Here is a 19,419-nt window from a genome sequence, read left to right on the forward strand (position 1 = left end):
GGCGGGAACCGAAAGGGAAAGTGGGGGAGGGGCGCGAGGAGAGAGCGGTAAGGGGGGAGGGGAGGGACCCCCAAATTTTGTGGGGGGTCCCTAAAGGGTGGGGGGGGGAGGAGCCCGATTTGGGGGAGGTTGGGGTGGGGGGAGGGGAATGGGGAGGTCCCAAATTCCCAAATTCGGAAGGGGGGGCGAGGGGGGAAGGGAGAAATCCCCAAATTTGGGGGTCCCCAAATTAAGTGGGGGAGGGGAAGGACCCTGGTTTTGGGGGGTCCCGAAGTTGGGGAGGGTCTGACCCTGTTGGGGCTGGGAGGGTTCTAAATGTGCGAATGGGGCGAACCCACCCAGCCCCCACCCCCCACCCCCAAATTTTGGCGGGGGGACCCCAAATCTGAGCCGAGACCCCCCCAGGGACCCCCCCATCCCCCCGCCATGGGGACCCTGCGCTGGCTGGAGGGGGAGGGGCTGGACACGCTGGACCTGCTGGTGCCGGACTGGGAGCGCGCGGGTACGGCCTGGGGGCTCTGGGGGGTTTGGGGCGATTTGGGGGGGTCCGAGGGGGTCTGGGGGTGATCTGAGGGGGTCTGGGGGTGATCTGAGGGGTCTGGGGTGGGCTCGGGTGGTCTGAGGGGTCTTAGGGGGTCTGGGGGTGCTCGGGGAGGGTCTGGGGGGTTTAGGGTGGATCTCGGGGGTTCAGGGGGGATCTGGGGGTGGTCCCGGGGGTTCTGGGGGTGGTCCCGGGGGTTCAGGGGGTCTGGGGGGTGGTCCCGGGGGTCTGGGGGGTGGTCCCGGGGGTTCAGGGGGGTCTGGGGGTGGTCCCGGGGGTTCAGGGGGCTGGGGGGGTGGTCCCGGGGGTCTGGGGGTGGTCCCGGGGGTTCAGGGGGGTCTGGGGGTGGTCCCGGGGGTTCAGGGGGGTCCGGGGTGGTCCCAGGGGTTCAGGGGGATCTGGGGATGGTCCCGGGGGTTCAGGGGGATCTGGGGGTGGTCCCGGGGGTCTGGGGGGGGTGGTCCCGGGGGTTCAGGGGGATGTGGGGATGGTCCCGGGGGTTCAGGGGGATCTGGGGGTGGTCCCGGGGGTTCAGGGGGTCTGGGGATGGTCCCGGGGGTTCAGGGGGGTCTGGGGGTGGTCCCAGGGGTTCAGGGGATCCGGGGGGTGGTCCCGGGGGTTCAGGGGGATCTGGGGGTGGTCCCGGGGGTTCAGGGGGGATCTGGGGGTGGTCCCGGGGATCTGGGGGTGGTCCCGGGGGTTCAGGGGGGTTCCGGGAGGTGGTCCCGGGGGTTCAGGGGGGTCTGGGGGTGGTCCCGGGGGTTCAGGGGGTCTGGGGGTGGTCCTGGGGGTTCAGGGGGTCTGGGGGTGGTCCCGGGGGTTCAGGGGGTCTGGGGGTGGTCCCGGGGGGGTCAGGGGGGTCCCCGGGGGTGGTCCCGGGGGTTCAGGGGGGATCTGGGGGTGGTCCCGGGGGTTCAGGGGGGTCTGGGGGTGGTCCCGGGGTTCAGGGGGTGGTCCCGGGGCTGTCCCCCCCAGGCTGACCCCCGTGTCCCCCCCAGAGCCCGAGGAGCAGCCCTGGGAAGCGCCGCGCCGCCGGGGAGCTCAGGGCCCGGCGGGGCAGCCAAGCCCCGGGACGCGCCCCACACCCCTAAAAAAGCCAAAAAAGGGGCGCGGGGACCCCCCAAAAAATCCCGCGGGACCCTCAAAGCCCCTACCCAATCTCAGAAAGGCACCCAGGTCTGCAAGACCCCCAAAATCCCCTCAGGGACCCCCCGAGTTCCCACCCGCGACGCCCCCCAGCCCCCTCAGAGCGTCTGGGGGTCCAAAATCCCTCCCTGGGGACACAAGGGGACCCCCCAAAGTGGCACCCAGAGCCTCAAAACCCCCCCTTGGTGCCACCAGAGCCCCCCCAGCGACCCCCAGAGACCCCTGAGGGACCCCCAAAGTGCCCCCCCTCACATTTCCTTCCATGTTTCCCCTCACGATTCCCCTCAGTTTCCCCCTCGGGACCCCCCTCACGTTTGCCATCACGTTCCCCCTGAAATTTCCCCTCACGTTTCTCCTCAGGATCCCCCTCAGTTCCATCCTCGGGACCCCCCTCACATTCCCCCTTGTGTTTCCCCTCATGACTCCCCTCACGTTTCCCCTCAGTTTTCCCCTCACAATCCCCCTCAGAAGCCCCTTCACCTTTCCCCTCAGGCTCCCCCTCACGATTCCCCGGATCCCCTACCATTCCTCTCAGGTTCCCCCTCACGATCCCCCCAGTTCCCCTCACCTTTCCCCCTCAGGTTCCCCTTCACGATCCCCCGATTCCCCACCTCTCCCCTCAGGTTCCCCTCACGATTCCCCCATTCCCCTCAGGTTCCCCCTCACAATCCTCCCCAGGAGCCCCTCACCATTGCTCTCAGGTTCCCCCTCACCATTCCCCTCACCTTTCCCTCAGCTTCCCCTCACGATTCCCCCGATTCCCCTCACCATTCCTCTCAGGTTCCCCCTCACCATTCCCCTCACCTTTCCCCTCAGGTTCCCCCTCACGATTCCCCCGATTCCCCTCACCTTTCCCCTCAGGTTCCCCCTCACGATTCCCCTCACCTTTCCCCTCAGGTTCCCCCTCACGATTCCCCTCAGGTTTCCCCTCAGTTCCCCCCTCACCTCTCCCCTCAGGACCCCTCCTCCCCCTCCTCAGCAGACCCTGACGCCGTTACGCTTTCCCGCCAGCTGCGGGCGCTGCTGCGCACGCGCCCCGCGGGGCTCTCCCTGTTCCAGCTGCGCGCCGCTTACAGCGCCACCTACCGGCGCCCATTACCCATAGGCAGCGCCGCCTCCGCCCGACTGCGCCTGCGCCAACTGCCCGGAGCGCCTCTGCGCCTGCGCGGCTGCGGGGTGCAGATGCGGGTGCTGCCCCCCGGCGGCGCGGAGGACTCGGAACGGGACGCGGAGGGGGAGGGGACCCCCCGAGCGGCGTCCCCAAATCGCGACAGGACCCCCCCGGCGACACCCAGGGTGGGGGGCACGAGGGAGGGGTCCCCCAGAGCGTCCCCAGCTTGTGACACCCGCCCGGCCATCGAGGTGTGCCCAGGTTGCGGCAGCTCCAATGTGGGGGCGGCTGAAGCGGCCTCAGGTTCTGTCGCGACACCAAAAGTGTCCCCAAATCCTGACAGGACCCCCTCAGTGTCCCCAAATCCTGACAGGGCCCCCTCGGTGTCCCCAAATCCTGTCCCGACCCCCTCGGTGTCCCCAAATCCTGACAGGACCCCCAAAATGTCCCCAAATCCTGTCACCTCCCGTCCCCAAATTCTGTCAGGACCCCTTCGATGTCCCCAAATCCTGTCACCCCCCCCGCCAAGCCCCCCCTGATGACCGGGAGTTTTTGGGGGTCCCCAAATCCTGTCACGCCCCGTGTCACCCCCTCAGTGTCCCCAAATCCTGTCACCCCCCACGTGGGGACCCCCAAAATGTTCCCAAATCCTTTCAGGACCCCAAAAGTGTCCCCAAATCCTGTCACCCCCCGATGTCCCCAAATCCTGTCACGCCCCGTGTCACCCCCTCAGTGTCCAGGACCCCCCCGGTGTCCCCAAATCCTGTCACCCCCCACGTGGAGACCCCCAAAATGTCCCCAAATCCCCTCAGGACCCCCCCGGTGTCCCCAAATCCCTTCAGGACCCCAAAAGTGTCCCCAAATCCTGTCACCCCCTGTGTCACCCCCTCAGTGTCCCCAAATCCTGTCACCCCCCACGTGGGGACCCCCAAAATGTCCCCAAATCCCTTCAGGACCCCCTCGGTGTCCCCAAACCCCCCAGGACCCCCCAGTGTCCCCTCCCCCGAAGGGCCCCGAGCGCTGCACTCTGCTCTAGGGGGGGACACACCCCAAAAATGGGAAATTGTACCCCAAAAATGGGAAATTGTACCCCAAAAATGAGCGATAAAATGTTGGATTTTAAGCCTAAAAATGAGCAATAAAATGTTGGGTTTTATCCCAATAAAATGTCGAATTTTACCCCAAAAATCTGCAAAAAATGGGAAATTCTGCATGAAAAATGAGCAATAAAATGTCGGATTTTACCCCAAAAATGAGCAATAAAATGTTGGGTTTTAAGCCTAAAAATGAGCAATAAAATGTTGGGTTTTATCCCAATAAAATGTCGAATTTTACCCCAAAAATGAGCGATAAATGTGGGTTTTAACCCTAAAAATGAGCGATGAAATGTTGGATTTTACCCCAATAAAATGTCCAATTTTACCCCAAAAATGAGCAATAAATTGTTGGGTTTTACCCCAATAAAATGTCGAATTTTAGCCCAAAAAAAGAGAAATAAATGTTGGATTTTAACCCTAAAAATGAGCAATAAATGTTGAATTTTACCCCAATAAAATGTTGAATTTTACCCCAAAATGAGCAATAAAATGTTGGGCTTTAACCCTAAAAATGATCAATAAAATGTTGGGTTTTAACCCTCATAACCCAAAAATGAGCGATAAAATGAGAAATTTTGCATGAAAAATGAGCGTATGAAATCTCAGATTTTACCCCAATAAAATGTCCAATTTTACCCCAAAAATCTGCAAAAAATGGGAAATTCTGCATGAAAAATGAGCAATAAAATGTTGGATTTTAACCCTAAAAATGAGCAATAAATGCTGGATTTTAACCCTAAAAATGAGCAATAAAATGTCGAATTTAGCCCAAAAATGAGCAATAAAATATTGGATTTTACCCCAATAAAATGTCCAAATTTAACCCTAAAAATGAGCAATAAAATGTTGGGTTTTAACCCTAAAAATGAGCGATAAAATGAGAAATTTTGCATGAAAAATGAGCGATGAAATGTCGGATTTTGCCCCAATAAAATGTCCAATTTTACCCCAAAAATGAGCAATAAATTGTTGGGTTTTACCTCACTAAAATGTTGAATTTTAGCCCAAAAAAAGAGAAATAAATGTTGGATTTTAACCCTAAAATTGAGCAATAAAATGTTGAATTTTACCCCAATAAAATGTCCAAATTTACCCCAAAAATGAGCAATAAAATATTAAATTTTACCCCAGCCCAAACCAGTCCGAACCAGTATAAACCAGTCCGAACGAGTTCCCCTGAGCCCCTCCCAGTATAAACCAGTATAAACCAGTCCCAACCACTCCAAACCAGTATAAACCAGTTCCTCCCAGTCTCTCCCAGTCCAAACCAGTATAAACCAGTTCCCCAGTATAAACCGGTTCCTCCCAGTCTCTCCCAGTCCAAACCAGTATAAACCAGTTCAAACCAGTATAAACCAGTTCAAACCAGTTCCCCTGATCCCCTCCCAGTCCGAACCAGTATAAACCAGTCCTCAACCACTCCAAACCAGTATAAACCAGTTCCTCCCAGTCTCTCCCAGTACAAACCAGTATAAACCAGTTCCTCCCAGTATAAACCAGTTCAAACCGTTCCCTTCCCGTTCCCAGTCCAAACCAGTATAAAACCAGTCTCAACCACTCCAAACCAGTTAAAACCAGTTCCTCCCAGTCTCTCCCAGTCTCTCCCAGTATAAACCAGTCCAAACCAGTCCTCAACCACTCCAAACCAGTCTAAACCAGTTCCTCCCAGTCTCTCCGAGTATAAACCAGTATAAACCAGTCCAAACCAGTCCTCAACCACTCCAAACCAGTCTAAACCACTTCCTCCCAGTCCCTCCCAGTATAAACCAGTCCAAACCAGTATAAACCAGTCCAAACCAGTATAAACCAGTTCCTCCCAGTCCCTCCCAGTATAAACCAGTCCAAACCAGTATAAACCAGTCCAAACCAGTATAAACCAGTTCCTCCCAGTCCCTCCCAGTATAAACCAGTCCAAACCAGTATAAACCAGTCCAAACCCAGTATAAACCAGTCCCTCCCAGTCCAAACCAGTATAAACCAGTCCAAACCAGTTCAAACCAGTATAAACAAAGAGACCCAAGAGACTCCAGCAGGGCTCAACCGCTTTATTGAGGGGAGGGAAATCTGGGGAAAATTTGGGGATTTTTGGGAAAAATTTGAGGAATTTTGGGAAAAATTTTGGGAAATTTGGGGAAAAAATTTGGGTTTGGGGATTTGGGATTTTGGGGGAATTTATTGGGAAATTTGGGGAAAAGTTTAGGATTTGGGGGGAATTTTGGGGAAAATGTGGGGGATTTTTGGGGAATTTTGGCATTTTTTGGGAAAATTTGGGGATTTTGGGGGAATTTGGGGAGAATTTTGGGATTTTTTTGGAGAATTTGGGGGAATTTGGGGAATTTTTGGGGAATTTTGGGGCCTCCCAGCTCATCCCAAGGGGAGTCACAGCTGAGAGAGACAAAAAAATCCCAAAATTTTGGGAAAATTTAATTTTTTAAGGAATTTTTGGGGTCAAATCCAGCTCGGGATCCCCCAGATTTTTTGGGAATTTTTTAGGGATGCCCAAAAATTTAGGGAAAAAAATCCCCAAAATTGGGGAAAAAATTTAAAAAATTCAGATTTTAAAGGGATTTTTGGGGATTTTGGGGTTTTTGGGATCCCAAAATTTGGGGTTTTTTTTGGGGGGGGGGTCCCTGAACTTGGTACGGTCCAAAATAGGGGGGAAAATCAAAAATAATCAGCAAAAAAATCAAATTATTTTGGAAATTTTTGGAATTTTTGGGATCAAATCAGGGCCAGGAACCCCCAAATTTTTAGGGGATCGCCAAAATTTGGTACAGTCCAAAATAGGGGGGAAAAATCCCAAAATAAGCAAAAAAAAAAATCAAATTTTTGAGGAATTTTGGGGATTTTTTTGGGTTTTGGGGTCTAAAAACCCCAAATTTTTTTGGGAGGTCCCCAAATTTTTTTAGGAGGATTCCCAAATTTTTGGGGGGGAATTCCTGACCTTGGTATGGTCCAAAATAGGGGGGGAAACGCCAAAAAAAATCAAAATTTTTTTGAATTTTTGGGGATTTTCTCGGGGTTTTTGGGGTCTGAGGATCCCAAATTTTTTGGGAGGGTCCCCAAATTTTTGGGGGTCAGACCAACAAGATCCTAAATTTGGTGCGGTCCAAAATTGGGGGAGAAAACATCAAATTAAACCAAAAATTTTGATTTTTTGGGGGGTTTAAAAATTTTGGGGTCAAATTGGGGTCTGGCAACCCCAAAATTTTTTGGGGGGTCCTCAAAATTTTGGGGTTCACAACAGAATTAATTTACAATTGGTACGGTCCAAAATAAGGGGGGGAAACCTCAAAATAATCAGAAAAAAATCGAAATTTTGGGGGAATTTTTGGGGAATTTTTGAGGAATTTTTTGGGATTTTTTTGGGTTTTGGGGTCTGAGGATCCCAAATTTTTTTAGGGGGGTCCCCAAATTTTTGGGGGTCACACGAGGACACTCCTGAACTTGGTACGGTCCAAAATAGGGGGGAAACCTCAAAATAATCAGAAAAAAATCGAATTTTTGGGGAATTTTTGGGGAATTTTTTGGGGTTTTGGGGTCTGAGGACCCCAAATTTTTTAGGGGGTCCCCAAAATGTTTTGGGGTCACACGAGGGAGCCCTGGGGCTGCGGGAAGTCGGGGTTGGTGAAACTTGGGGGTCACAAAAGAACAAATTTCAAATTGGTACGGTCCAAAATGGGGGAAAAGCCAAAAAAAATCAAATTTTTTTTTTAATTTTTGGGGATTTTTTCGGGGTTTTGGGGTCTGAAGATCCCAAGATTTTTTGAGGGGTCCCCAAATTTTTTGGGTCACACGAGGACCCTCCTGAACTTGGTACGGTCCAAAATAGGGGGGGAAAACCTCAAAATAATCAGAAAAAAAAATCGAATTTTTGTGGAATTTTTGTGGAATTTTTGGGGAATTTTTTTGGGTTTGGGGTCTGAGGATCCCAAATTTTTTAAGGGGGGTCCCCAAAATGTTTTGGGCTCACACGAGGGAGCCCTGGGGCTGCGGGAAGTCGGGGTTGGTGAAGCTGAACCCCTCGAACTCGGCTTGGTCCAGCCCGGCCAGCACCAACGCGTCCGGGGGGGTCAGAGCCGGGGGGGCCCGAGTGAAAAATTTATCGAAATTTTCCCCGTTCCGGCCGCACTTTGGGGGGAAAAACGGGGATTTGGGGGAAAAAAAATTGGGGGGGAATAAGGAGGAAAATTTGGGGAAAAAATGGGAATAAAATGGGAATAAAAGGGGGAAAAATGGGAATAAAATGGGAATAAAAGGGGGAAAATGGGAATAAAATGGGAATAAAAGGGGGAAAAATGAATAAAAATGGGAATAAAATGGGAATAAAAGGGGGGAAAAATGAGAATAAAATGGGAATAAAAAGGGGAGAAAAATGGGAATAAAATAGGAATAAAAGGGGGGGAAAATGGGAATAAAAGGGGAATAAAAGGGGGGAAAAATGAGAATAAAATGGGAATAAAATGGGAATAAAATGGGAATAAAATGGGAATAAAAAGGGGGAAAAATGGGAATAAAAATGGGAATAAAAAGGGGGGAAAATGGGAATAAAAAGGGAATAAAAAGGGGGAAAAATGAGAATAAAATGGGAATAAAAATGGGAATAAAATGGGAAAAAAATGGGAATAAAATGGGAATAAAATGGGAATAAAAATGGGAAAAAATGGGAATAAAAATGGGAATAAAAATGGGGGAAAAATGGGAATAAAATGGGAATAAAAAGGGGAAAATGGGAATAAAAAGGAAAAAAGGGGAAAAATGAGAATAAAATGGGAATAAAATGGGAATAAAAGGGGGAAAATGAGAATAAAAATGGGAATAAAAAGGGGAAAAATGAGAATAAAATGGGAATAAAAAAGGGGAGAAAAATGGGAATAAAATAGGAATAAAAATGGGGAAAATGGGAATAAAAAAGGAATAAAAGGGGAATAAAAGGAAAGAAAAATGGGAATTAAAAGGGGAATAAAAAGGAGAGAAAAATGGGAATAAAAAAAGGGGGGCAAAAAAGGGAGAAAAATGGGAATAAAATGGGAATAAAAATGGGAATAAAAATGGGAAAAAAATGGGAATAAAATGGGAATAAAAGGAAAGAAAAATGGGAATTAAAAGGGGGGAAATTGGGGAAGTTGTGGGGAAAAATGGGAAAAGGGGAATAAAAAGGAGAGAAAAATGGGAATAAAAAAGGAAAAAATAGGAGGGGAAATGGGGAAAAAGAGGAAAATGGGAATTAAAAGGGGAGAAAAAATGGGAATAAAATGGGAATAAAAAGGAGAGAAAAATGGGAATTAAAAAGGGGAAATTGGGGGGAAAATGGGAATAAAAAAGGGGGAAAAATAGGGGGGAAATTGGGGAAAATTGGAACAAAAAAATGAAAAAATGGGGGGGATTGGGGAGAAAAATGGGAATTAAAAGGGGGAAAATTGGGGAAGTTTTGGAGAAAAATGGGAATTAAATGGGAATAAAAAGGAGGGAAAAATGGGAATAAAAAAAGGGGGGCTAATGGGGAAAAAAAGGGGAAAAATTAAGGGGGAATGAAATGGGAATAAAAAGGGGAAAAAGGGGAAAAAGGGGAATATTTGGGGGTAAAAAGGGGGAAAATTGGGGGAAAATTGGGGGGAAATTTGGGGGAAATTTGGGGGAAAAAAGGGGAGAATGGGGAAAATTGGGGGGGAAATAAGGGAAAAAATGGGAATAAAAAGAGGGAAATTTGGAGAAAAAATAGGAATATTTTGGGGGGAAATTTGGGGGGAAAATGAGAATAAAAAGGGGAAAAATAGGGGGGAAAATGGGAATAAAAGGGGAGGGAAATTGGAATTAAAAGGGGGAAAATCGGGGAATTTTGGGGAAAATTTGGGGGGGAAATGGGAATAAAAAGGGGGAGATTTGGGAGGAAAATAGGAATAAAAAATGGGAATAAAATGGGAATAAAAGGGGGGAAATTGGGAATAAAAAAAGAAAGAAATGGGGGAAGAACAGGAATAAAAATGGAGAAAAATGGGAATAAAAAAGGAGAAAAAATGGGGGGAAATTGGGGAGAATTTGGGAAAATTTGGGGGACATGAAATGGGGGGAAATGGGAATAAAATGGAAATAAAAAAAAGGGGGAATCGGGAAAATTTGGGGGAAAATGGGAATAAAAAAGGGGAAAAAACGGGAATAAAGCAGGGAAAAAATGGGGGGAAATGGGAAAATAAAGGGGTTAAAATTTGGAATAAAAAGGGGAAAAATTGGGGGAAAAATGGGAATATTTGGGGAATTCAGGGGGGGAAATTTGAGAAAAAAGGGAATAAAAAAGGAAAGAAATTGGGGAATAATGGGAATAAAAAAAGAGGGGGAATAAGGGGAATATTTAAGGGAAAAATGGGAATAACAGAGGAAAAAATGGGGGGGAAATGGGAATAAATGGGGGAAACATTGAGGAAAAATAGGGGAAAATTGGAATAAAAATGGGGAAAATTGGGGGAAAAAATTGGAATATTTGGGGGGGAAGAGAAAATTTTGGGGGGGAAATTGAGGGAAAAATGGGAATAAAAAAGAGGGGAAAAGGGAAAATTGGGGGGAAAATGGGGGGAAAATGGAAATAATAAAGGGGAATATTTGGGAGGAAAATAAGAGGAAAAAAGGGGAAAATTGGGGGGAAAATGGGGACAAAGGGGAAAAAAGGAAATGCAAAAATAAAAAATAAAGGAAAAAATTTCAAATGGGGGAAAGGGGAATAAAATGGGGGGAAAAGAAAGAAAGGAAAAAGGGAAATCAAGGGAGAAAAAAAGGAAAAATGAAGAAAAATTGAAAAGAAAAATAATTCAAAAATGGGGAAGGAGAAAGGGAAAAGAAAAGAAAACAAGAAAAAGCAAAAAAAGGAAGAAGAAAATCGGACAAAAATCCCCAAAATAAACCCAAAATTAAAAAAAAAAAAAAAGCCCCAAAAAGGGATCCAAAAATAAAAAAACCCAAATCCCCCAAAAAACCCCCAATTTTTCCCCAAAATCCCCCCCAAAAAATCCAAATTTTTCCCCCAAAATCCCAAATTTTTCCACCAAAAAATCCCAAATTTTTCCCCCCAAAAACCCCAAATTAAACCCCATAAATTCCACCCCAAACCCCCCAAAAATCCCAAATTCCACCCAAAAAAATCCCAAATTTGCCCAAATTCCCCCCAAAAACCAAACGGACAAACACAGAGAGAGAGAAAAGCGGGGTCAGAGGGACCAAAATTGGGAATTTTGGGGATTTTTTTGGGGAATTTTGGGGAAATTTTTGGGGAATTTTTGGGGGATTTTGGGGGAAATTTGGAGGAAAAAATTGGGGGAGTTTGAGGGAATTTTGGGGGGTTTTGGGGAATTTTTGGGAGGATTTTTTGGGGAGATTTTGGGGCAAATGTGGGGAATTTTTTAGGGATTTTGGGGGGGACATTGAGGAAATTTGGGGGAATTTTGGGGAAATTTTGGGGATTTGGGGGGAAATTTGAGGGAAGATTTTGGGGGAATTTTCAGGGATTTTTTGGGGATATTTTGTGAAAATTTGGGGGCTTCTGGGGGAATTTCTGGGATTTTTGGGGGAATTTTTGGGGGAAATTTTGGGGAAGTTTGAGGGAAATTTTTGGAGGTTTTTTTAGGATTTAGCGGGAATTTGGGGAGAAAATTTTGGGGTTTTGGGGGGAATTTTTGGGGGGAATTCAGGGATTTTTTTTTTAGGGAAATTTGGGGGGGAAAGTTTTGGGGGATTTTGAGAAATTTTCTGGGAACTTTTGGGGGAGATTTCGGGGAAATTTTTAGAGAAAATTTGGGGGAATTTTTGGGGTTTTGGGGGAAATTTGGAGGAAAAAATTGGGGAATTTTGGGGGAAATTTGGGGGATTTTTTGAGGGATCTGGGGGAAGTTTTGGGGGATTTTTTAGGGAATTTTTGGAGGAAATTTTGGGGAATTTTTGGGAATTTTGGGGGGAAATTTTGAGGTATTTCTGAGTATATTTTGAGGATATTTTTGGGGCATTTTGGGGAATTTCTGGGGCATATTCTGGCGATATTTTGGGGCATTTTTGGAGATATTTTTGGGATGTTATTGGGGTGATTTGGGGGAATTTTTGGGGATATTTTGGGGATATTTTTGGGGCATTTTTAGGGTATTTTGGGGGATATTTTGGGGAATTTTTAGGGCATTTTGGAGATATTTTTATGGGTGATTTTGGGATATTATTGGGACATTTTGGAGCATTTTTGGGGCATTTCTGGGGATATTCTGGAGATATTTTGGGGATATTTCTGGGGACATTTTTGGGGATATTTTGGGGACATTTATTTGGCATTTTTGGAGACATTTTGGGGCATTTCTGGGCTATTTTTAGGGGACATTTTGGGGGGGCATTTTTGGGGCATATTTTGGAGACATTTTCCGATATTTTTTTGGATATTATTGGGATATTTTGGGGGTATTTCTGGGGATATTTTGGAGACACTTTGGGGACATTTTTGGGGCATTTCTGGGGATATTCTGGAGATATTTTGGGGATATTTCTGGGGACATTTTTGGGGCATTTTTGGGGTTATTTTGGGGCATTTCTGGGCTATTTTTAGGGGACATTTCGGGGCATTTTTAAAGCTATTTTGGGGCATTTTTGGGGCATATTTTGGAGACATTTTCCGATTTTTTTTTTATATTATTGGGATATTATTGGGATATTTTGGGGGTATTTTTGGGGGCATTTTTGGGGCATTTCTGGGGATATTCTGGGTCTATTTTGGGGATATTTCTGGGGCTATTTCGGGGCATTTTGGGGGTGATTTTGGGGTTTTTTGGGGCACTCACCGGGCGGGGGGTGAAGGGGGGAGGCACCTCCAGCCGCTCCAGGCGCTCCCAGTCGGTTCTGCGGAAGAAGGGGTGACCCCGAACCTCCTGCTCCCCCCCCGGGCCGGCCCCCAGCCTCTTCCCGGGGTGCTTGGTCAGGAACTGGAAAAAAGGGAAAAAAAAAAATTCCAAAATTGGTGAAAAATTCCCGAACAAAACAAAAAAAAAAGCGAGAAAATCGGAGCAGGAATGGCGAAATGGCAACAAAAAATCTCCAAATTTGACCTAAAAAATTTAAAATACCCCTAAAAAATCCCCCAAAAATACCCAAAAAATTCCCTAAAAATCCCCCAAAAATAAAAAAAAATCCCTCCCAAACTTTCCCCCAAAAATCTCAAAAAAATCCCTCCCCAAAATACCCAAAAAAATCCCTAAAAAATTCTTTGGATATAAAATTTATTTTCGGGAAAATCCCCAAAATTTTGGGGTTCTTTTGGGGTAGGTTAGGGTTGGGATCGGAAAATATTTTAGTTTGATTTTTTTGATATTTTGGGTTTTGGATATTTTGGGGGGATTTTTGGGGCTATTTGGGGGATTTTTTGGGGTATTTTTGGGGTTTTTGGGTTTTTTTTGTTGTTTGGGTGTTGGGGGGGGTTGTGGGTTGGGGGTTTGGGGTTTTTGGATTTTTGGTTTTTGGGGGTTGGGGTGGGTTGGGGATTTTTGGGTTGGGGGGGCTGTTTTGGGTATTTTTTGGGGGTTTTGGGGGTATTTGGGGTTTTTGGGGGCTATTTTGGGGGTATTTTGGGGGTTTTTGGGGCTATTTTGGGGTTGGGGCTTGGGGTTTTTGGGGTTTTGGGGTTTTGGGGTATTTTGGGGCTTTTTGGGGATATTTTGGGGCTATTTTGGGGATATTTTGGGGCTTTTTGGGGGTATTTTGGGGCTATTTCTGGCCACTCACCCCACCCCTTGCAGATGGCCACGGCCTCGCGGCTCAGGGACTTGGGGTAAGTCACCGTCTGCTCCAGGATGGACTGGAACAGCTCGTCCTCGTCCTCGCCGTCAAACGGGGGCTGCCGAGACAAAACATGCCCCAAAATAGCCCCCAAATGGCCCCAAAATAGCCCCCAAATGGCCCCAAAATATCCCCTAAATGGCCCCAAAATAGCCCCCAAATGGCCCCAAAATAGCCCCCAAAATATCCCTGAAATAGTCCCAAAATAGCCCAAAAATATCCCCAAATTTATTCCAAAATTATCCCAAAATTATCCCCAAAATAGCCCCACAATATTCTTAAATTATCTCTAAATTATCCCATAAATATTCCCAAAACAGCCCTAAGTCATGCCCAAAATATTCCTAAAATGGGCCCAAAATATGCCCAAAAAACTCACAAAATATTCCTAAATTATCCCCAAAATATCCCCAAAATATCCTTAAATTATCTCTAAATTATCCCAAAAATATTCCCAAAACATCACCAAATTTATCCCAAAATTATTCCTGAATTATCCCCAAAATATTCTTTAATTATCTCTCAATTATCCCAAAAATATCCCTAAGACACCCCTGAAATATTCCCAAAATATCACCAAATGTATCCCTAAATTACCCCAAAATTATCCCTAAATTATCCCCAAAGTATCCCCAAAATATTCTTAAGTTATCTCTAAATTATCCCAAAAATATCCCCAAAATATTCCTAAAATATCCCTGAAATATTCCCAAAATATACCAAAAATATTCCCAAAATATCACCAAATTTATCCCAAAATTATTCCTAAATTATCCCCAAAATATTCTTTAATTATCTCTAAATTATCCCATAAATATTCCCAAAAGAGCCCTAAATAATTCCGAAAATATTCCTAAATTATTCCCAAAATATCCCCAAAAAAGTCACAAAATATCCCCAAATTATCCCCAAAACATTCCTAAAATATTGCCCAAAAATTCCCAAAATATCCCACAAAATTCCCACAAAATTCCAAAAAACTGTCCCCAAAAAACCCAAATCATTCCCCAAAAAAATCCCCCCAAAATTCCCCCAAATTCCCTCAAAAATCCCCCCAAAATTCCCCAATTTTTCCCCAAAATTTTCCCCAAAATTCCCCAAAAATCCCCCAAAAATCCCTCCAAAAATTCCAAATTTCCCCCAAATTCCCCCAAAAAATCCCCAAAACCCTTCAAAGATCCCTAAAAAGTTCCCCTAAAATCCCCCAAATCCCAAAAACCCCAAAATTTCCCCCAAATCCACCGAAAATTCCGCCCCAAATTCCCCAAAATCTCCCCGAAAATTTAAAAAAAAATTCCCCAAAATCCCCAGGAAATTCCCAAAAAATCTCCAAAAATCCTCCCCAAACCCCCCAAATTTTTGCCTAAAAATTCCCAAATCCCCAAAAATTCCCAAATTTCCCCCAAAATTCCCAAATTTCCCCCAAAATTCCCAAATTTCCCCCAAATTTTCTCACCTGCCCCGCCAGCATCTCGTAGAGCAGGACACCGAAGGACCACCAGTCCACGGACTTGCCGTAGGGTTGGTAGGCAATGATCTGAAATTTGGGGAGAAAAAATGAAACAGAATTCCCAAAAATTCCCAAAATTTGGGAATTCCCCAAAAAAACCCGGAAAAAAAAGCAAAAAAAAAGGTGGAAAAATGAGCAAAAACGAGCAAAAAATGAGCAAAAAATGACCAAAAAATCCCAATTTTTTTCGGATTTTTTCCCAGATTTTTTCCCTGAATTTTTGGGAATTCTGGAAATTTTGGGAATTCCCCAAATTTCCCCCAAAAAATCCCCAAAAAATCTGCCAAAAATGACCAAAAAAATTCCAATTTTCCCTGGGTTTCCCACCTGTCCACGGACTTGCCGTAGGGTTGGTAGGCAATGATCTGAAATTTGGGGAGAAAAAATCACTCAGAATTCCCAAAATTCCCAAACTTCCCAAAATTTGGGAATTCCCAAAAAAAAACCCGAAAAAAAGGCAAAAAAAAAGGTGGAAAAATGAGCAAAAACGAGCAAAAAATGAGCAAAAAATGGCCAAAAAATCCCAATTTCTTTTCAGATTTTTTCCCAGATTTTTTCCCGGATTTTCCCCCAGAATTTTGGCAATTCCAAGATTTTTGGGAATTCCCAGAAATTCCTAAAAAACCCCACCAAAAATCCACCAAAAACCCCAAAAAATCCACCAAAAAATCCCCCCAAAAAATCCGAATTTTTCCATTTTTTGGGGCGATTTTGCCCAAATTCCCGGATTTTTTCCCCGATTTTTCCCCCAGAATTTTGGCAATTCCAAGATTTTTGGAAATTCCCAACAATTCCTAAAAAACCCCACAAAAATCCACCAAAAAACCCCAAAAACCCCCAAAAAATCACCAAAAATCCGATTTTTTTCCATTTTTTGGGGCGATTTTTGCCCAAATTCCCGGATTTTTTCCCCGATTTTTCCCCCAGAACTTCGGCAATTCCAAGATTTTTGGAAATTCCCAACAATTCCTACAAAAACCCCACCAAAAATCCACCAAAAAACCCAAAAAACCCCCAAAAAATCACAAAAAATCCGATTTTTTTCCATTTCTTTCGGGGTTTTTTGCCCAAATTCTCAGATTTTTCCCCCAGAATTTTGGCAATTCCAAGATTTTTGGGAATCCCCAAAAATTCCTAAAAAATTCACAAAAAATCCACCAAAAAACCCCCAAAAAACCCCAAAAAACACCAAAAAATCACAAAAAATCCGATTTTTTTCCATTTTTTTGGGATTTTTGCCCAAATTCCCAGATTTTTTCCCCAGAATTTTGGCAATTCCAAGATTTTTGGAAATTCCCAAAAATTCCTAAAAATTCACAAAAAATCCACCAAAAACTCCCCAAAAAACCCCAAAAAATCACCAAAAAATCCCCCCAAAATCCGATTTTTTTCCATTTTTTGGGGCGATTTTTGCCCAAATTCCGAGATTTTTTCCCCGATTTTTCCCCCAGAATTTTGGCAACTCCAAGATTTTTGGGAATTCCCAACAATTCCTACAAAAACCCCACAAATCCACCAAAAAATCCCAAAAAACCCCCCAAAAAATCACAAAAAATCCGATTTTTTTCCATTTTTTTGGGATTTTTGCCCAAATTCCCGGATTTTTTCCCCAGAATTTTGGCAATTCCAAGATTTTTGGGAATCCCCAGAAATTCCTAAAAAAATTCACAAAAAATCCACCCAAAAACCCCAAAAACCCCCAAAAAAATCCCCCAAAATTCCGATTTTTTTCCATTTTTTGGGATTTTTGCCCAAATTCCCGGATTTTTTCCCCGATTTTTCCCCCAGAATTTTGGCAATTCCAAGATTTTTGGAAATTCCCAACAATTCCTACAAAAACCCCACAAATCCACCAAAAAATCCCAAAAAAACCCCAAAAAATCACAAAAAATCTGATTTTTTTCCATTTCTTTCGGGATTTTTGCCCAAATTCTCAGATTTTTCCCCCAGAATTTTGGCAATTCCAAGATTTTTGGGAATTCCCAGAAATTCCTAAAAAAATTCACAAAAAATCCACCAAAAAACCCCAAAAAACCCCAAAAAATCCCCAAAAATCCGATTTTTTTCCATTTTTTGGGGCGATTTTTGCCCAAATTCCCGGATTTTTTCCCCGATTTTTCCCCCAGAATTTCGGCAATTCCAAGATTTTTGGAAATTCCCAACAATTCCTACAAAAACCCCCACAAAAACCACCAAAAAATCCCAAAAATCCCCCAAAAAATCACAAAAATCCGATTTTTTTCCCTTTTTTTTCGGGATTTTTGCCCAAATTCCCGGATTTTTCCCCAGAATTTTGGCAATTCCAAGATTTTTGGGAATTCCCAAAAATTCCTAAAAAATTCACAAAAAATCCACCAAAAACTCCCCAAAAAACCCCAAAAAATCACCAAAAATTCCCCCCAAAATCCGATTTTTTTCCATTTTTTGGGGCGATTTTTGCCCAAATTCCCAGATTTTTTCCCCGATTTTTCCCCCAGAATTTTGGCAATTCCAAGATTTTTGGAAATTCCCAACAATTCCTACAAAAACCCCACAAATCCACCAAAAAATCCCAAAATCCCCCCAAAAAATCACAAAAAATCCGATTTTTTTCCTTTTTTTCGGGATTTTTGCCCAAATTCCCGGATTTTTCCCCAGAATTTTGGCAATTCCAAGATTTTTGGGAATCCCCAGAAATTCCTAAAAAAATTCACAAAAAATCCACCAAAAACCCCCAAAAAACCCAAAAAATCCCCCAAAAATCCGATTTTTTTCCATTTTTTGGGGCGATTTTTGCCCAAATTCCCGGATTTTTTCCCCGATTTTTCCCCCAGAATTTTGGCAATTCCAAGATTTTTGGAAATTCCCAACAATTCCTACAAAAACCCCACAAATCCACCAAAAAATCCCAAAATCCCCCCAAAAAATCACAAAAAATCCGATTTTTTTCCCTTTTTTTTCGGGATTTTTGCCCAAATTCCCGGATTTTTCCCCCAGAATTTTGGCAATTCCAAGATTTGTGGAAATTCCCAACAATTCCTACAAAAACCCCACAAAAATCCACCAAAAATCCCAAAAAAAACCCCAAAAATCACAAAAAATCTGATTTTTTCCATTTTTTTTGGGGATTTTTTCCCAAATTCTCAGATTTTTCCCCCAGAATTTTGGCAATTCCAAGATTTTTGGGAATTCCCAGAAATTCCTAAAAAAATTCACAAAAAATCCACCAAAAACTCCCCAAAAAACCCCAAAAAATCCCCAAAAATCCGATTTTTTTCCATTTTTTGGGGCGATTTTTGCCCAAATTCCCGGATTTTTTCCCCGATTTTTCCCCAGAATTTCGGCAATTCCAAGATTTTTGGGAAATCCCCAACAATTCCTACAAAAACCCCAAAAATCCACCAAAAAATCCCCACCAAAAAATCCCCAAAAATCCAATTTTTTTCCTTTTTTGGGGGATTTTTGCCCAAATTCCCGGATTTTTTCCCCCCCAGAATTTTGGCAATTCCAAGATTTTTGGAAATTCCCAACAATTCCTACAAAAACCCCACAAATCCACCAAAAAACCCAAAAAACCCCCAAAAAATCACAAAAAATCCGATTTTTTTCCATTTCTTTTCGGGATTTTTGCCCAAATTCTCAGATTTTTCCCCCAGAATTTTGGCAATTCCAAGATTTTTGGGAATTCCCAGAAATTCCTAAAAAAATTCACAAAAAATCCACCAAAAACCCCCCAAAAAACCCCAAAAAATCACAAAAAATCCAATTTTTTTCCATTTCTTGGGGGGATTTTTGCCCAAATTCCCGGATTTTTCCCCCAAATCTTTGGGAATTCATTTTGGGAATTCCGAAAATTCCTAAAAAATTTAGTCGGGGGTGCCGCAAAAGGCCCGGGATGCAAATTCCCGAAAATGTTCAATTCTTTCACATCTCTTTTCGGTGATTTTCACGCAATTCCCTCGGCCCCAACATCACGGGAATTTCGAGCTTCAGGTCCCTGCAATTCCAGAACTTTCCAAATTTCTGGGAATTCCGGGAATTTGGGGAATTTTTGGGAATTTTTTGGGAATTTTTTGGGAATTTTTGGGGGAATTTTTGGCGATTTTTGGGGTTTTTGCGATTTTTGGCCGATTTAATGTGATTTTTAAGGATTATTTTCGATTTCTTTCTGGAGTGTTTTTTCCTTCCAAAAAATAACAAAATTTTTTTTTTTTGGGGGAATTCTGGAATTTTGGGGAAA

At 44.3% G+C, this 19,419-nt stretch overlaps 1 protein-coding gene across 1 annotated transcript in view; it reads right to left on the reverse strand.

Moving 5' to 3' along the window:
• Window positions 1–7,814: 7,814 nt before the first annotated feature.
• Window positions 7,815–19,419, reverse strand: part of PRKCG (protein kinase C gamma) — a 33,433-nt gene continuing 21,828 nt past the window's right edge. The window contains exons 20-23 of the mRNA XM_030970457.1: window positions 15,147–15,227; window positions 13,642–13,748; window positions 12,700–12,841; window positions 7,815–8,026 (exon numbers count right to left, since the gene is read on the reverse strand). Of these exons, the coding sequence (XP_030826317.1) occupies window positions 7,865–8,026; window positions 12,700–12,841; window positions 13,642–13,748; window positions 15,147–15,227 (492 nt within the window). The 3' untranslated portion in view covers window positions 7,815–7,864. The remainder of the gene's footprint in view (window positions 8,027–12,699; window positions 12,842–13,641; window positions 13,749–15,146; window positions 15,228–19,419) is intronic.

Source organism: Camarhynchus parvulus, unplaced genomic scaffold (genome assembly GCF_901933205.1).
Source record: "Camarhynchus parvulus unplaced genomic scaffold, STF_HiC, whole genome shotgun sequence".
Lineage (NCBI taxonomy): Eukaryota > Metazoa > Chordata > Aves > Passeriformes > Thraupidae > Camarhynchus > Camarhynchus parvulus.